Source organism: Gopherus flavomarginatus, chromosome 2 (genome assembly GCF_025201925.1).
Source record: "Gopherus flavomarginatus isolate rGopFla2 chromosome 2, rGopFla2.mat.asm, whole genome shotgun sequence".
NCBI lineage: Eukaryota > Metazoa > Chordata > Testudines > Testudinidae > Gopherus > Gopherus flavomarginatus.
The window spans coordinates 233,171,969-233,189,189 of record NC_066618.1 but is presented as its reverse complement, the minus strand read 5'-3'; the positions used below and the strand labels follow the sequence as shown (position 1 = coordinate 233,189,189).

The following is a 17,221-nucleotide window of genomic DNA, read 5'->3' as shown; positions in this document are numbered from 1 at the left end:
AGTGCTAGAGAGACTGAATAGCAGAACCTTGAATGGGCCCTACTGTGAACCTACTGTGCACCAGTGGGTGGCAATATAGAAGAATGTGTGTCTGAGGATAAACAGCCAACCAACCAGTTTTGAGCATGAAGAGGCAGGATGATGGAGGCAAGATGCCATTTCTTCCTTTAGGTGATTTTCATTAAAAGGTCTCTGAAGGACAAGAAAGGGGATGGGCAGGGGTTAAGGACTGAAAGTGGATGGAACAGCCATGGGAGAAAACAGATTATTAGAAGTTATCGTGCCCCAAGTCTGATGGAAGAAGGAAAGCCAGCATCTAAAGACAGAGTTCAGAGATGGCTTTTGAATGATTGTAGTGTGGTTCTCGACCCTCACATCGAACCTGCTGTTCTGGAAGCAGCTGTAAATGGCTCAAACAAAGAAGATTGTCTTGTCCAAGGCGAGTTGTCTTCTGCCTTGACTGACATCCTAGTATCTGAAGGTCTTACAATTTGGGGCCGAGGTACAGATTCTCACACACACACACACACACACACACACGATGCCCCCCACCCCAAAAAAACCCCCCACCAAACACTCATTGTGTGTGGCCCTGGAATCCTATAGGGTGCGTAGTACACTGATGAATCACAAGTTAAATCTGTGCTTTCAGATGACATCCTCAATTACATTTTACAAAATGCCAGAGGCTTGCAGCAATGAAGCTATAGGCGGTTGCCACAGCAGCCACAGCTCAAGCTGTGTCCTATTTATCTGTTGCTGACTGTAACAATGTTTTAGCCACTAGTCCTCTTCAACTATGCCTTTCAATCACCCACTCAGGTCTAGAGGAGTTTAGCTAGATGGAGAATACCTGATCTCACATGAGATATTTTGCATTTAAGCTCTGATGATTAGCAACTCATAGTTCCAGTGACCCTGACAAACAGGCTTTTCTCCAAAATAAATCTAATTTCTTGTGTGTGTCTGTCTTCTGGAATATTTTTCAATTGCTTGGTCTTTTTCATGGACCACAATCAATTATCAACAAACTCGATGTTGGATAGATATAGAACTGTTCAAACCCCTTCTGGGGTAACCAATGTGTCTCTTCTGCTGTCTTAGCCAGAAGAGGCAGTGTGGCTGGTGCCTGTCAGAGTCTTTGCTGGATCTAATGTGCCCTAATTAATTTCTGTCCTAGCAAACACAGAAGAATGTAGAAGATCAAGGATCTTGTGAGCTTTTTCTTCTATCACGGATGTGCTATCTTGAGAGTCTCAATGAGGTAGAGCATGGCTGAAGCTGCTCTCAAGTCATCAAATGCTGATACATGAGTTGAAGAGAAAGTTTCATCAGTAGAAGATGAAGATGGATTCCTGGGAAATGAAGTGTGTTGTTCCGAGGGCATTAATGCCCATTCCTCCTCTGCCAGCTGCTGCTGTTCTTCCCTGTCTGCAGATAAAGATCAAGACCCTCTATACTTCCTTCTCTATCATTCAAGAAGGATCAGCCCCTGGATGCAGGTCCCCAGCGTGCCTATAACTAAGGCTTGTTCTGACTGAGTTGTCAGACAGGGAGACACTGGGACTCTAAAATGGAGTCCCTGGTCTGTAGAGAGAGACCTTTGCTTGATCTGTCAGAAAAAGATTCCTTGCTGGATAGTGGAGAGGTGGTGCTGGAGATGAAGAACAAACATCTTCTAGAGAAAGTGCCAATCTTCAAGACAACCTTAGTACTGGGAGGTCAGAAATATGCACCACTATTGAATGTAAACATGGATGCTATGGGTGGTAATGGGGCATAATTATCTCCTTCAACATTGAATCGAGTGGAACATTTAAGGCCTTCGTTGACAGGGCCAATGTTGGCACAGGTGCCAATGTTCATGCTGATGTTTACTAGTTATCAGTATTTTCAGGTATGGGTACCAAAAGTGACTTCAATTCAATGGCCACTGCTATTCAAAGATTTTTGACCTTTAGAGCATGAGGTTTAGGCAGAATTAGATGGGATCCACGTGGTCACATACTCTAAGAAGAAACACGTTTTTATCATGAAAAGTGGCAAGTCAGTTTGTATCAGTCTAATACGCCACCTCTCCAAAATATGGATCTGAAAACATCAGCAGGAACTCCATGCAGAAACTTCATACTGACACACTATTCCACTTTTCTGGCCTCTCTCCAGTACTAGAGATAAGATCCCTGCTCCGTCCCAAAAATTCCCCCTCAGTTTATGATTGTGTGTGCAGGGACGAAAAATATGCAAAGATAATGCTGACAGTCCTCCAACTTGCAAATCTCCCATGGATTTCAAGGGGGATAATGGCACAAACAGCAGGCAACCCACTAATTCCCCAGCTTCAGAACTGTAATCACTTGAAAGAGGTATCAGCAGTGAGAGGAAGGGAAGAAAACATTAACCACACAACTCCCTCTAATTACTTCATTTAAAAAAAAAAATTTCTGTAGCCTACCACCCAAATATTTGCATTTCCAGAAGACATTGTTTGACCCTTAGTTAACAGTGAAAGAATTTTGTTCACAAAATTTCAGGATTTTATATTTTTTTCAAAACATCAACTTTTTGTATAGTACATTAACTTACTTCCATCTCGAGGGATGGGAGCAGAGGCTTCAGACAAAATTGCTGGATTGGCAGGGTTTGAAGAAAAGGCAGTCTGGGCCTAACAGGAAAAAGGAATTCACATGCATTATTCTGTACGAGAGACTATTAGATAGTTACTATGCAGTTGTGAGGTCAAATATTCAGGTTTTTAGAAAGTACAGTTCGTTATATTAAAGGACAAAACTTCAGAACCCATTCGTGGATTTGAACACCAATTAATATGGATCTGAACACTCATTCATATAAATGGAGTCTTTTACAATGGTGTTAAAATTGCTTAATTAAATATCACTTGTCAAAACAGCTTATGGCTGTAACTTTCTACAGGGAAAGCAAGGGCAACAGCATAAAGAGGTAGCACCCTATAAAGAAAGAGGGTTGGTAAATTTATTAACTGTAAATGTATTTACTAAAACAGACTAAGTATTTAAGACATTTACACTAAATAACTTCTCATCCAGAATACAAAAGACACTAAGAAGTTTAAGATGTTCTGACATGGCACTGTTTAAATGTAATATGAAATTTATAAAACTTCAGCAATTGCAAATAGCCAAAATATTTTTTTACTTCAGTAATTCATAAGGACCTTCAGAGTCTAGATGTGTCAAACTCATCCAATTACACCTACCTCTTCTTGTGCGACTCACAGGAATGAATTGTGCATCAAACCTAAAATGTCAACCATCTGTTAACATTTAGAGCTCCTATTCAGAGAAACAGTGAACCTTCTAATTAGATTTGTATACAGAACTCATAGAAGTGGGTTATTATAAGAGAGGACACAATGTTTAAAGCTAATGCCCCCCAAAATACTCTATTTATAAATTAGTATTTGCTAGTCACTGGAGAGAGTAAACGATAAACTTATTTGTAATGCTAGGTACTTCCTTCTTTTCAGTCTCCTCCTCTTTTGGTAGTTATAGCCCAGGTCCAGACTAACCCGCTGTATCGGCGGGTTAAAATCGATTGCTCGGGGATCGATATATCGCGTCTAGTCTGGACGCGATGTATCGATCCCCGAGCGCGCTTACATCGATTCCGGAACTCCATCAACCCGAACGGAGTTCCGGAATCGACACGGAGAGCCGCGGATATCGATCCTGCGCCGTCTGGATGGGTGAGTAACTCGATCTTAGAAATTCGACTTCAGCTACGTTATTCACGTAGCTGAAGTTGCGTATCTAAGATCGATTTTCCTCCCCTAGTCTGGACGTGGCCTTAGAGAACCTAGATATCTGTTTTCTATGCCTCTGAATGCAAGCCAGATACTACTGACTATTTAAAAATTACCTTTAATCAAACTAGTTGCCACAGTTCATGGTTATCTGGCATTTTACAATAGAGTTAAAAAAACACAAGCATCAAATACACTGTTATGCATTATGATTTAACCACCTAATTCAACAGATTGGTCAAATTAACCAACAATTTAAGAAAACATTAAAAAAACATCACTAATAAAGCCTTCTCTAGAAAGCTGTGGATTAGAAGTCAAACAGGTTGCACTTGTCATATTAAACTATTACAATTGTTTTTCATTTATTGTTCAGACTTATTGTCAAGTAGGGGCGGCTCCAGGTCCCAGCATGCCAAGCACGTGCTAGGCAAGCCGCGGGGGGCGCTCTGCTGGCGCCGCAAGGGCGGCAGGCAGGCTGCCTTCGGCGGCTTGCCTGCGGAGGGTCCGCTGATCCCGCGGCTTCGACGGACCTCCCGCAGGCAAGCCACTGAAGGCAGCCTGCCTGCTGTGCTTGGGGTGGGGGGGGCGGGGGTGCAAAATGCCTAGAGCCGCCACTGATGACAAGCCATTTGGGGGTTAGTTTCCAGTTTAACTATTCCTGTTGTTCAAATTTGTCCATTTAATCTATACTCACTGGCTGAGACTACAGAATTTGTGCTTTTTTCTTCAAATGAAGTTATTGAAGGGGAGGGAAGTTCTCAAATCTCAACTACTACAAAAAAGCTTCAATATGTATCCACACTTGAGTGACCGGTGTTACAACCAAGTAAAAGAACCATCACTGGTAATATAAAAGAAAAAACATGTTTGAACACAGATGCCTCTAAGTGTAAAAGACAACCAGGCTACTGCATAGCTCAACTTCTAGCATGGACAGGCCTTTATAAAGGCTGGTTAGCAGGATTAATTAAACTTTAAACTATTTGGTGCTCTAGCATGTGGTCTGACGTAAAGTTTTGTTTATCACTGAAAGCAGAAGTGAAACTGGAGTGGTACAAACCTAGAACATTAAGATCAATTAACTGTCCCAAAAAGAAACCACAAATATGTTCAACACAGTATTCCAGGATGCAGACTGTGCTTTGAGATCAAAATTTCAAGTGGGGGTGGAAATAACCCTTTGACTATAAGTACTGTCAAGTTATTTTCTTTTTATTACACACACTGTAAGAGAGACATGAAAAGTGTGTCTACTGACCAATCTAGCAGAGCTGAATTAAAAAGTTTTAGTTTGTTCTAGGAAGAGAGGCAGTTTTTAATCAGCATTTTGTTACTCAATGGTTACTTTATGATCTAACTTTTATTTGCTGCAGCCTTTATCCTTAAAATAAAAATGTGTGTCTATTATCTTTAACTTGTCATTTTGATATAAGTAGAGAAGTTGCTATCAACTTCTAGGTATCAGCAAACAAACAACTATTTGGTTAAAAAAGGATAAGTGTTCCATATGATCACATAAGATTTACACTGAAATATTTGTAAGAGCAAGTTATCCTAATTTAAGAAAGTATTAATATCCAATCCATCCAAAATAGGTGGCAAAGTACCAAAAAAAAAAAAAAAGACTTTATAGTAATTTAGTCAAGTATTAAATGTTGTACCCACACATTTAACACGAGAAACTTGTTTTAGAAATGAAAATTATTAATTGAACTGTTCATTTTTAACTAGAACTCATCTCAGAAGGAAGTCTATGTATTCACCATACCTGAATTACCTTGTCCACTTTCAGATCTTCCAGAGAAGGATAGAGAGACATTTCTGTGCAATTCCCACTAAAGAAAAATAAGATTATTTTAATAATCAAGTTATTTTATTCCCAAACAGTATAAAATGCCAAGTAAAGCTTGGAAGTTGGCTATGTTAAAAGCTACTGTCCAGAAAAGTGAATTTCTGTTGCATCAAACAAGAGTAAATCATGTTATAGAAGAAAGATGAAATCCTCAGTTGATCTGTAGTCTAAAGTCTTGCTTAATGTTGAACAAAAAACTTCAGGATAATAATGCTCCTGTGCATCAATCTAACACCATCATCAGACTTCTATTCTACCAACCAACCAAAGAACCTCCAAATGTTCAATTTTACTGAAAGATAGATCTGGAATATAAACAGAACTTCTAACGGAGATAACTGTGTTCCAAAAGAAATATTTTATTCTCTAAAGATGGATTTCTAGGAAGGCAAGATTCATAGAACCACAGGTTTAGAGGAGGCCAGAAGGGTCATCTAGTCTAATCCCCTGCTAAAATGCAAGATTTGTGTGTGTCAAAAATCAAAGAGACAGCTAATCCAGCCTCTTTCTAAAAACCTCCGGCAAAGGAGATTCGACAACTTCCCTAGGCAGTTTGTTCCATAGTGCTACTGTTCTTGCAGTTACGCAGTTTTTCCCGAGACTTAATCTAAATCTGATATGCTGTAGTTTGAACCCATTGCCTCTTGTCCTGCCCTCTGTTGCAAGAGAGCACAATGATTCTCCATCTTTTTTATGGCACCCTTTTCAGTATTTGAAAACTACTATCATGTCCCTCCTTAATCTCCTCTTTTCCAAACTAAACGTACCCAGTTCCTTCAGCCTTTGCTCATATGATTTGCATGCCATCCCTTTGATCATCTTTGTTGCTCATCTCTGGAATCTTTCCAGTTTCTCTATATCATGACCAAAATTGGACACAGTAGTCCAGCTGAGGCCTAACCAGCACCAAGTAAAGCAATACTATCACCTCCCTTGACTTGCGTGCTATGCCTCTGGTAATGCAACCAAAAATTGCACTTGCTTTTATTTGCAACAGCACCACATTGCTTACTCATGCTGAGGTTGTGGTCCACCACAACTCCCAGATCATTCTCAGCAGCTCTGCTGCCAACAAGTCAGTTATTCCTCATTCTCTATTTGTGCATTTGGTTTTTCTTCTCTTAAGTGTAGCACCTTAAATTTGTCTTTATTTAATTTCATTTTGTTGTCTATAGTTCAGTTGTCCAATTTAAGATCCCCTTGAATTTTATTTCTACCCTCCAAAGCGTTTGCAACCACCTCCTCCTCCCAGCTCTGTATTATCTGCAAATTTAATCAATTTAAAAAATAATCTTTATTAATGACCTGGATATAGGAATAGAGAAGTTAAATAACACCGGATTGAGAACAGATCCCTGTGAACTCCACTTGAGACCTCTTTCCAATCTGACTTTCTATTAATAGTCACTTTTTTTGTAGTTGTTTAACCAATTATGTATTCATTTAGGTGGGCTCAGTAGAACTACCATTTTCTCCAGCTTACTTATGGGAATGTCACATGGGACTGTGTCAAGAGTCTAGGTGTTTTATGTCCACTGCATTCCCTCTATCTACCAAACCAATTACTTTGTCAAAGAAGGAAATCAAGCTGGTTTGGCATGACTTCCTTTTAGTAAATCCATGCTGGCTGCTAATGATCACCCCTTCACCCTCCAAGTATTTGCAAATTTAATGTTTTATACTCCTGCATAGCTTCACAGGTATCAAAGTCAGGCTAACTGGTCTATAGATTCACAGCTCCTTCTTCTCCCCCTTTTTAAAGATGGATACTACATTGTCCTGGAGGCCTGAAGAAGGGTTCTCTCCTGTCATCCATGAGTTTGCAGGGGCTCCAAGAGTTCTTCAGCTAATTCCTTCAGCACCCTGAGGTGAATTGAATTCATTCAAATTAGTCAGAAGATCTGACGTGTTCTTCACTTATCCTGATCTGCATTCCTTCCCTTTTATTGTCTATGATAACTTTGTCAGTAATCCTGTCACGTTAATTTTTATGTGAAGACTGAAGCAAAGTAGGTATTCAGCAGCTCTACCTTCTTATCTTCCATAGTGAGCTCACCTTCTCCACTGAGTAGTAAACCCACACCATCCCTGATCTTTTTTTTTGCCTGACATATTTGTCAAAACCCTTCTTAGTCTTGGCTTTCCTGATTTTAGCCCTACACACTCATGCTATTCGCCTGTATATTTCCATAGTTACATGCCCCTCTTTCCATTTCTTGTATGTATCTCTTTTGGTTTTTAGTTATCTTGTGCTGTCACACTGGTGTCCTGTGGCTCTTATCTTTCCTCTGCATTGCAATAGCTTGATGTTGAGCCTCTAGTATTACATCTTTTAGGAACGGCTGACCCCCTTCGACACCACTTCTTCTTGATTGGTCTCTCCCCAGAACCTTGCCTGCTATTTCGCTGAGTTGAAGTCTGCCTTTCTGAAGTCCAGTGTCCTTGTTTTGCTGTTCTCATGTCCTTGTTTCTTTAGGACCTTGAATTCTATCAGAGCATTATCACGTCTTCCCAGTTTCCTAACCCCCTCTGCATTCAAAACTAGTTTATCCCTGTTGGTCAAAACCAGATCCAAAATGGATGACCCCTCATTGTTTAGTCAACTTTTTGAATCAAAGTTGTTCCCTACATATGGTAAGAGTTTGCAGGACATATTATATTTTGCTGTATTAGTCTGCCAACAGCTACCAGGGAAGTTAAAATCCCCCATCAATCGAAGCTCGCGTGTGTTAGCTAATCTTGTTACTTACTTGAAGAATGCTGAATCAGAAGTTATGTCCTTCTCATGAAGTTGAAGAAAAGTGTAAACATGAAATTCCAGAAGTGCCACCTTAAGTGCAGCCCTATGAAATCTGTGTTAACGAGAACACAGACAGAAATGCTGAATCAAGCCACCACCGAATCCAGGCTCTCCCTGGCACTAGGACCACAGCACAGGCAGGCAGGTGCACAGCTGAACTATGTGCAGCCACTGGAGGTAACAGAGCAGTGGGCATGGGGTGGAGGAGTGTAGGGGCTAGGGGAGAAGTGCCAGCATCTGGGATTTAAGGGCAGCTTCTGAGAACTCAGTTCTTTTCTGTGTCAGTTTCATGTCAGTAGCTGCAACTGAAAGGCAGACTCCAGCCATGTAACAAAACATTGATCACTACAAACTACCAACTCCTCACACAGTTCTAGTGAGGGGTGGAGAACATTGGTTGGTGTTTCTGAATACCACTCAGAATGAGCCTACCTCAGATCCATGGGATCTTTGCGCTTACTGGAAGGTTATGAAGGGACGAGTGCCTAATGTAGCAGAGCTTGCCCTACCTTACATCTTCCCTGTCAGCTCTGTAGATGCAGAGAGAAGCTTTAGTAAATATAAAAATCTACTTATAGACAAGAGAGAATCACTGTCTGAGGAAAAACACTAAAAGGCTAACCATAATGTATCACAATGGAAATGTCCACCAGAGATGGCAAAAACAGCAACATTAAAGTTTATGAATTTGTAATGCTACTCAGCAATAAACTGTTGATTTGATAGTTTGAAATTATTTAATCAAATTTGAAATTAATTTGAGCAGGAAGGAAGGAAGCTTAAAAGTACTGAGTTTAATTTAAAATGGCAACAAATGAATGCTGCAAGGATGGATTACTTTATATTTAGTGCTTTTTAAATTTTTTAATTATTCAAATATTAATTCAGTTAAATTGAAAGTGTACAAGGCTCTTCTTCTGTGGACTTCTTGTGTTACTGTTCACCAATGTCAGTTTGGTCATATTACCAAGTGCTACTTTAAAAAGTGATTTAAAATGTGTTATTTTTACAATATACTGCATATCTGCAGGGTTTAAATTGTACGATTTCTTCCTAAAATTGTTTTTTCTCATTGCAATCTAATTCTGAACATTAGAATGTATTTCTAGTAGATCCACTTAACTGTTGTCAATGCAAACCATTTCGATTAAAAATCAAAATTCTTTTAAATGGAAAACACAAAATCAGAAAATAATAAAACCAAAAAACCCACAATAATAAAATGGATTTCATAGTGCCCTATTTACATGTTTGCATACCTTCTGATTCCTATGATGTTTGTAAGGCCAACTCACTGAACAAACAACTGGATTCTACTGTCCATTAAAGCCACTTTGTGCCACATCAGTAATAGTGAATGACCTTAAAACCACCAGAGTTAGTCAGTAGAGAATTCCCCTTATGTGAGTGAACTTCGCCACAAGTGGAAAGCTGGCAAACGTGGCTAGACCAGGGGTTCTCAACCTTTTTCTTTCTGAGCCCCCACCTCCAGCATGCTATAAAACCTTCACGACCCTCCTATGTCACAACTGATTTTCTGCATATAAAAGCCAGGGTCAGCATTAGAGGGTACCAAATAGGGCAACCGGTTGAGGGCCCATGCCACAGGGAGCTCTATGAAGCTAAGCTGCCCAGGCTTCAGCTTCAGCCCCAGGTGGGGAGTATCAGGGCCTCAGGCTTCAGCCCCATGCAGTGGGTCTTCAGCTTTCTGCCCTGGGCCTCAGTGAGTCTGATGCTTGCCCTGTTTGACAGACCCCTTGAAACCTGCTCATGACCCCCCAGAGGAGCCTGGACCCCTGGTTGAGGAACCACTCCTCTTGCACAACACTCCCTTTGCCCACAGGCTAAGGATAGGAAGGGGACACGTCATTGACTTTCCAGAGCCTCATTTCACCACATAGGATCTTCCAATGGATCTTATGGAAATTAGAGTAGGACCCGCTGCTGCTCTAACTTCTGCCAGGACTAGGTGGCTGAGGATCAGAGAGCCACAATTATTGCATATTTTCTGCACATGAACTCCCACTGAAGTGAAAAGAAACTCCATATAAAGTTTGGAAACACTGGACCCTAAAGTTTTTATTTGTGCTTTCCTTTCTTAATAAGAAGTATATGGACTGTCAAGAAAAAGAGGGTTTTGTCATGTAGTCTGGCATGCATGGTTCAAAACTTTCTCTTCTCATTTATGCAAGTATCAAGTGCCAGTTACAAACTTAAAAGATAGGAATTAAATCCTGTCAGGGCATTAGTCCATAACCTGTTGATTTACTGTTTACAGAAGTTAACTTCCTTGTCTGCTTTTAAACACATTACTTATGTACATCTTCTTAACACTATCCCAAGTACATAGCCTAATTTTGAAGCACTACAATAGATATGCCTGTGCCAGTGTCATTCCAATCATTAACAGATTTTTCTGATTCAGTTAGCTACCTGACAGACAGCTCCTACAATGTCAATTTGCACTATAATCAAGCTTTAGGAAAAAACACTCAAAATTCAATATCCCTGTGCACTACACAGCACCATATGTACAGTAATATCTAACTATTTCAAGGGTATCAACAGTGTAGCTAAATGCTACATCTGTGTCTGTTTATGGTTTAAATTAAACCAACAAGGAATTGGGATTGAGCCTATTTCCCAAATCTCTAGCTCAGAGGACCCCAAACCGTGGGGCAAGCCCCCATAGAGGGGCCCAGACCAGTCCCCAGGGGGATGGGGAGGGACCACCAAGCAGCCATGCTCCAGCCCTGCCTTAGCCTTGGCCACCAAGCATGGCCCAGATGTACTCAGCCCCGCCCCCAGTTTCTGGCCATGGCTCCTCAATAGGCCACATTCCATCCCAGCCTTGGCTCCTTTACCCTGCCCTATCCACTTTGACATCGCATCCCATCCCCCCCGAGCCACATCCCCTGTCCCAGCCATAGTCGGGGAGAGCACAACACTGAAAAGTTTGAGGTCCAGTGCTCTAGTTGTTCCAATTGAAGAGGATACAACTTCAGCATTAAGGCCTTAAATTCACTGAGCCAGTGTACACTTAACCAGTTCAGAACTCTTTAAAACCAGAGTTAACCTGAACCAGTTAAGTCTTCTTTTCTCCTCACAGCCAGAGTGGATGAGCTCAAACAAAATCCTGCAAAATCGTTACTCATGCAAGCAGTCCTTCAGACTTCTGCTTACACCAAGTAAGCCAATAAAGAGAGAAAGAATCTCAGCTAGCTTATTTTTCTTAGCAATGTTACCTGATCACAAACAGGAGGGGGAGGTGGTCCCTGCAATCACAAAGAGATGGGAAAATGGCCTGAGCAGCATGAGATTCGCACGATGGAAGAGTTTGAGAATTTCTTATTTATAAATGTAAATTTCCAATGATGAGTCAAAACATAAAAACCTTAACTGCAACCATATCATCAGATATCAATAATCACTGAATGTCTTGGTCCAAACTTCTAAAGAAAATTCTACTAAGAGATGGCATCTTTAGTAATATTGGGTATTCTAATGGACTAAAAATTCCAATTATTTAAAGAAAAAAGTCATGTATTCAGCTGAAATTTATTAAATGGTCAGATTTATACAAATATTAAAAGCCACCAAGACAAAAAATCTTGAAAGAACTCCCCACTGTAATTAGCTATTGCAATACACTGTGTAACAGCAGACAACTTCCATCACAGACTTAGTAGCTACAGTTAACATATTACGACAAAAGTATGGACAGAAATCACTACCCTATTATTAGAGCTATTTAAAGTTATGAGAAACACTGAGCAGGAAAAGGATTCTGTCTCCCCACACGATCACTTAACTTGATTTTTGTACAGAGATGACTCAGTCCAGTTTTGTTTATAAAATCTTACATGCTGGTATGGGCTGCAAAACCCAACAAAGGGGCGGGGGGAGGATTAGAAAAGTAACTCAAAGACAGGAACGCGGGGGAGAATGTTAACTGAACTAGCAGACTTCAAAAAGCTTTTCATTAAACCAGATTGCTCTCCTTTTCCCAAAATACTGGCCTGTAGAGTACTATCAGGATGTGTCTTGTTGCTTCTCTAATATCTGTCCTACAGATGCCACTACCAGCAACAAACTGAGGACAACCAGCCGTACATCCCCTAGTTCACAGACTCCACCAATATCATCTCTTTTCCTAGAGATCAGCCACTGGTTCAAATTCAACCCAGCAAGACCAAAGTTAAACTAGCTAGAAGAGAGAAACACTTCCAAGAACCAGCCAAGCAGCTGTTCTCATATTCCATCAAGGACATCTGTAACCTAGTCTCTAAAAAGATTTGAAGCCTCATGGTCTCATCTTAATTGCCACTTAGTCTGGAGTCCAAGGCAGCAACAGTGATGGAAAAAGTCTTCTTATACCTTCAATTTACTGCTAAATGATTCCTCTCTCAGGCAAGGAAGATATCTTGCAAAAGTGCACCACGCATTCATCAGCTCCACTCTGGATTGCTACAACTAGTAGCATCTCCATTTCAAGCTGAAGTTTCAGCTTGTGCAGAATGCAGCAACCCAATTCTCCAGTGACACTGCAAGGCCTTAGTTATCATTATGAACATTCATGAGTCAGGACGCAGTTATATCAGCAATCATCTTCATCCACAACCCACTAAGTAGGCAGTCCTCCTCTCAAACAATTTAGTTTACAAATCCAAGACAAAGTGAGAATCAGAGTGAAGTCATTCTCAGAAGAGGAGTTAAAGAGTTTTCAGATGAAAACAGTCTAATCCAGAATAGTACCATCTTCAGAATTATTTCAGGATCTTCAAGAAAACAAATAAACCTTCCAACCATCTATATAGCCCAAGACTATACTCCTCTATCAAGGCACAAGAAGATTAACAAACCTAGTCATGCAATCCTCATCACAAAGCTCCAGGCAGGTTACCTGAGAAGCATTAGATTCTGTAGTGACATGCACAAAAGGGTGGGGGCGGGGGAGAGAAACAGGGCTGATAAATAACCACAGACTAAAGATCTCTGCTTCTAAGAATATAGGCATAGATAAATATACACTATAGATCCTGGTTAAAAGAAACTTGTGGTCTCAATAGAAAATGAAAAGTAAATCAGTCAGCCAGTACACAAATGAAAAGCCAGTTTATATAGGGAATCCTAACTGACCACTGTTGCAAGGAAGTTACTTCAGCCTTACTTACAGACAGACAGGTATTTATTCACCATCTTCTATAGTGTTCAAAGTATCCATAAATTAAAACTCTAATCCCAAACAGTTTTACCAGACCACTGCTAAAGAAAGAAGCAGATACAGTAGTATCTCAATCTTAGCCATGTTTTCAAGGGGATAGTTAAGAACTCTTGTCTAAACTGTTGACATCGTAGCAATAATATCTGTTACTAAAGGGAGAAGTCAAAGCGATTTCGTTCGTAAAAACTAAAACATTAATCAAGTTATGGCACAGAAGCCTGAATTAGCCACTGGATGGTTTGTGAAGCGCTACGGTGCTAGCTGCGGCCCTCCCTGTCCTGTGAGCACACCGGATCTATCCCACTGACCCTTTCAAAGGGAAGTAAAAGATTGCCAAAGACACAAACGAAGAAAAAAGCCACCTTTTCCCGTAACCGAGCCGAGCAGACTCAGCACTAATTACTCTCGCTGGGTAATCACCAGAGAACCCACGGGAGCAGGGGCTCAGCTCAGCCCAGAGCCCCCAACCCCGAAGCCAGGGCTGCCTTATTTCGGCGGAGGCTGTAGGAGACTTGCGGGATTTCCCACTGCGGCGTCTCCACGGTGCCCAGGGCTGGTGTTTGCCTCCTTCAAGGGGCAGGAGATCGAGGAAATTACACGCCCGGCTCCTCACGGGCCGCCCCCGCTACCCCCTCCAGCCCCCGCCCCCGGTGTGTGCATGCGGAGGGACCCTCGGGGCTCTACTCCCCGCCCCGCCCACGAGAGGTGGGGAGCGCAGGGCCCAGCACCGAAGGTAACGGCCGGGCCGGGCCGGGCCGGGCGCGCTCCGTACCCGCCCCCGAGCCACTGCGGCTCTCAGGGTGGGGCGGCAGCGGCGGGCGAGCAGGGGGAATGGGGGGGGTGACACCGCCCGGAGCGGAGGACCGGGGGGACGAGCCAGGCCGCCCATCCCGACACTCACCGACCGAGGTGGCGACGGTAGCTGTTGTTCCCAGGCCACTATCGGCTCCGGCTCCGGCTCCGGCTCCTGGCGACACGACTCTGCTAAGGGAGCGGCAGCGGAGCCTGCGGAACAACGGCTTAATGCGCTGCTGTGCGCATGCGCCGCCCTCGGGGCCCCGTGACACTGGGGAACGAGGGGGTGGGGAGTGTGTTGCCGGCTGGGGGAACGTTCTGTCCTCCCCGCCCTGCTTACGCGTCTGCAGAGGGCCTGGGCGGCAACCTGCGGGGCGGGGACTGCCCGAGCCCATCGTGTGCGGTCCGGTCCGGGGCTGTGCCCGCTTAGCGCGGTGTTACACACGCAGCCCATCCCCATCCCCCCGCGCCCCAACCCGTGACCGGAGCTGTTGGCTCAGCAGCGTGATGCTTCCCCGCTTCCTTCGCTAACCGCGGCGCGTGACAAACCGCGCTGGGCTCCAGTTTAACCTCGGTGCCTCTTTTCACACACACCGGGGGGAGGGGGCCGCCCCCAGCAGCGGTCCCGGAGACCCTGGCCCGTAGGTGCTAGAACCAGCGTGCTGGGGGTGCAGCAGGCAGCACCCCTGGGGCTGAAGTGGTTCCCATCATTTACAGGGTTTACAGCTTTGTTTACTGGCTCTCAGCACCTGCGGCTGTAAAAAAAATTTCGGCACCTATGCCCTGGAGGTGACTCAGTTGATAACGGAGTTAACTCGAGTTCATTTATACAGCAGAGTCCTAATTAAAGAAACGAAACTTCTCATCACGGCCTCTGTGTCGTGCTGGGAATAGGAGAACTGATTTTATAGTGTCACAGCCCTGAATTACGCCCTTCTACTTTCATAGCCTCGAGGTATGATGGGGCTGACAAGAAAGCATGTGACAGTTGTGCATGATGTGAAGGGTGTTTTTGTTTTAATAGCTGGAGGTTGGGATAATCTCAATTGAGGAGCCACAAGTGAAATCTGCAGCTTTTTCCAAAGTCTATGAAAGCTTCATAGCACCTGCGATAGCCATATTTATTTACAGTATGTGTGCTCACTCATTTCTCTAGATGGGGGTTTTAAAGTCTTTCATCATATATTTCTTTCTTTACTCATGTTTTTATCTTCTCAAGTCAGTGCCTCTGTCATCATATGATTCAGTGTTTCTGTTTCCATTTCATTTCATTTTTTTTATGTAGTCTGTTACGTACTGTTCTTGATTGTGTTTGATGTTTCATTTCCTTATAAAAGGGACTTCAGTTACTGTTTTTGTTGCTGTCTTGTAGACGGTTTCATTTGTAGCTAGATATGGTGCTGGCCTTCACCTCATCATTGAAAGTAAGTATTTGTGGATTTAATTTGTTTATTGTTCTCAGAAACATTCATATTGTCACTTATAAGACTAATTTAGCTTGTGAGGTCTTTAAGGGCGGGACCATCTTTTTGTTCTTGTGTTTGTACACTGTCTAACACAGTGGGGTCCTGGTCCATGACAGTAATACAAATAAATAATAAGACAGAAAATGACTCTTTTACTACCTTTCTAGCTTTGTGTGTGACCACAATTAGTTGTTTTAAAGACATGGAGTTAAAGGTCCAGAAACATTAAAGCAGGAATCAGCAACCTTTGGCACACAGCTCACCAGGGTAAGCACGCTGGTAGGCCAGGCCAGTTTGTTTACGTGCTGTGTCCACAGGTTCAGCTGATCGCGGCTCCAGGCCGCTGGGGGCAGCAGGAAGCGGCAGCCAGCACATCCCTCGCCCCACACCACTTCCCGCAGCCCCCATTGGCCTGGGACTTATAATGAGCTCAGTGCTGGTGAACCCTTCCGCCCATACAAAGTTCATTGTAGGATTGGGGCTTTAGTATTGTCCACAAACTTAAATGAAAGGCATTATTGTAGTTTGAAATTTGTATTATTATTTATTGATCATTTTTTAGTATACAGTTATGTGCTTCACAAAACCAGTTAAGATACATTTCTAAGCCTAGTCCCATTAAAGTGAACGGGAGTTTTGCCACTTACTTTCACAGAAGCAAGACTGGGTCCACAATTTCTGCCATTGGGGGGAAAAAAAAACCCCTATGTTTTAAGGCCCCAATCCTGTAATCATCTCTGAACGGGATGGGTCTCTCTGCAACCCCTCTCATTTCAGCAGGACTCTACATTAACATAAGGCTCCATCTCTGCCAGTTAAATGGCAGAACTGAGGCCTTAATTCAAGTATGACACAACAACAGAGGGTAATAAACAAGAAAGAGGGAGACAAGGAGAGGTAAGATGTGAATTGCAATAACACCGTTTGATTACTCAAGGCAAAAACAGATCTTGTTTATGTAAAATGTGTTTTATGTTGTTAGTGTTTCTGAGAGGATCCACAAGGTGAAAAATGAGCCTGTGCCCTTTTTTGCTGCTTTATGGTATAAACAAGTGCCTGAAAAATGTTTTTAAAAAATTGTTGGATTTTCCTCCATTGTACAATACATACATTTTACATTAGAAATTCATGTTGTGTTTGCCCTGGAAGACTATGATGACTGGAGGAATAGTTAAATGAGGCTTCAAGAGCTGGAAGTGAAAGCTGAGCAATTGAAAGGAAGGAATTTTTAGTCAGAATGGTCAAAACTCTTTGCTTTTGTTACATCTATTTAACATCAGTATTAAGTAGTCTGCTT

General features: G+C 42.4%; 1 protein-coding gene across 2 annotated transcripts in view; it reads right to left on the bottom strand.

The window, feature by feature from the left end:
• SDCBP (syndecan binding protein) overlaps window positions 1–14,616 on the bottom strand; it is a 34,029-nt gene extending 19,413 nt beyond the window's left edge. For both annotated transcript variants that reach the window (XM_050938933.1, XM_050938934.1), the window contains exons 1-3: window positions 14,565–14,616; window positions 5,556–5,622; window positions 2,587–2,665 (exon numbers count right to left, since the gene is read on the bottom strand). In XM_050938933.1, the coding sequence (XP_050794890.1) occupies window positions 2,587–2,665; window positions 5,556–5,606 (130 nt within the window). In that variant the 5' untranslated portion in view covers window positions 5,607–5,622; window positions 14,565–14,616. The remainder of the gene's footprint in view (window positions 1–2,586; window positions 2,666–5,555; window positions 5,623–14,564) is intronic.
• Between the last annotated feature and the right edge of the window lie 2,605 nt (window positions 14,617–17,221).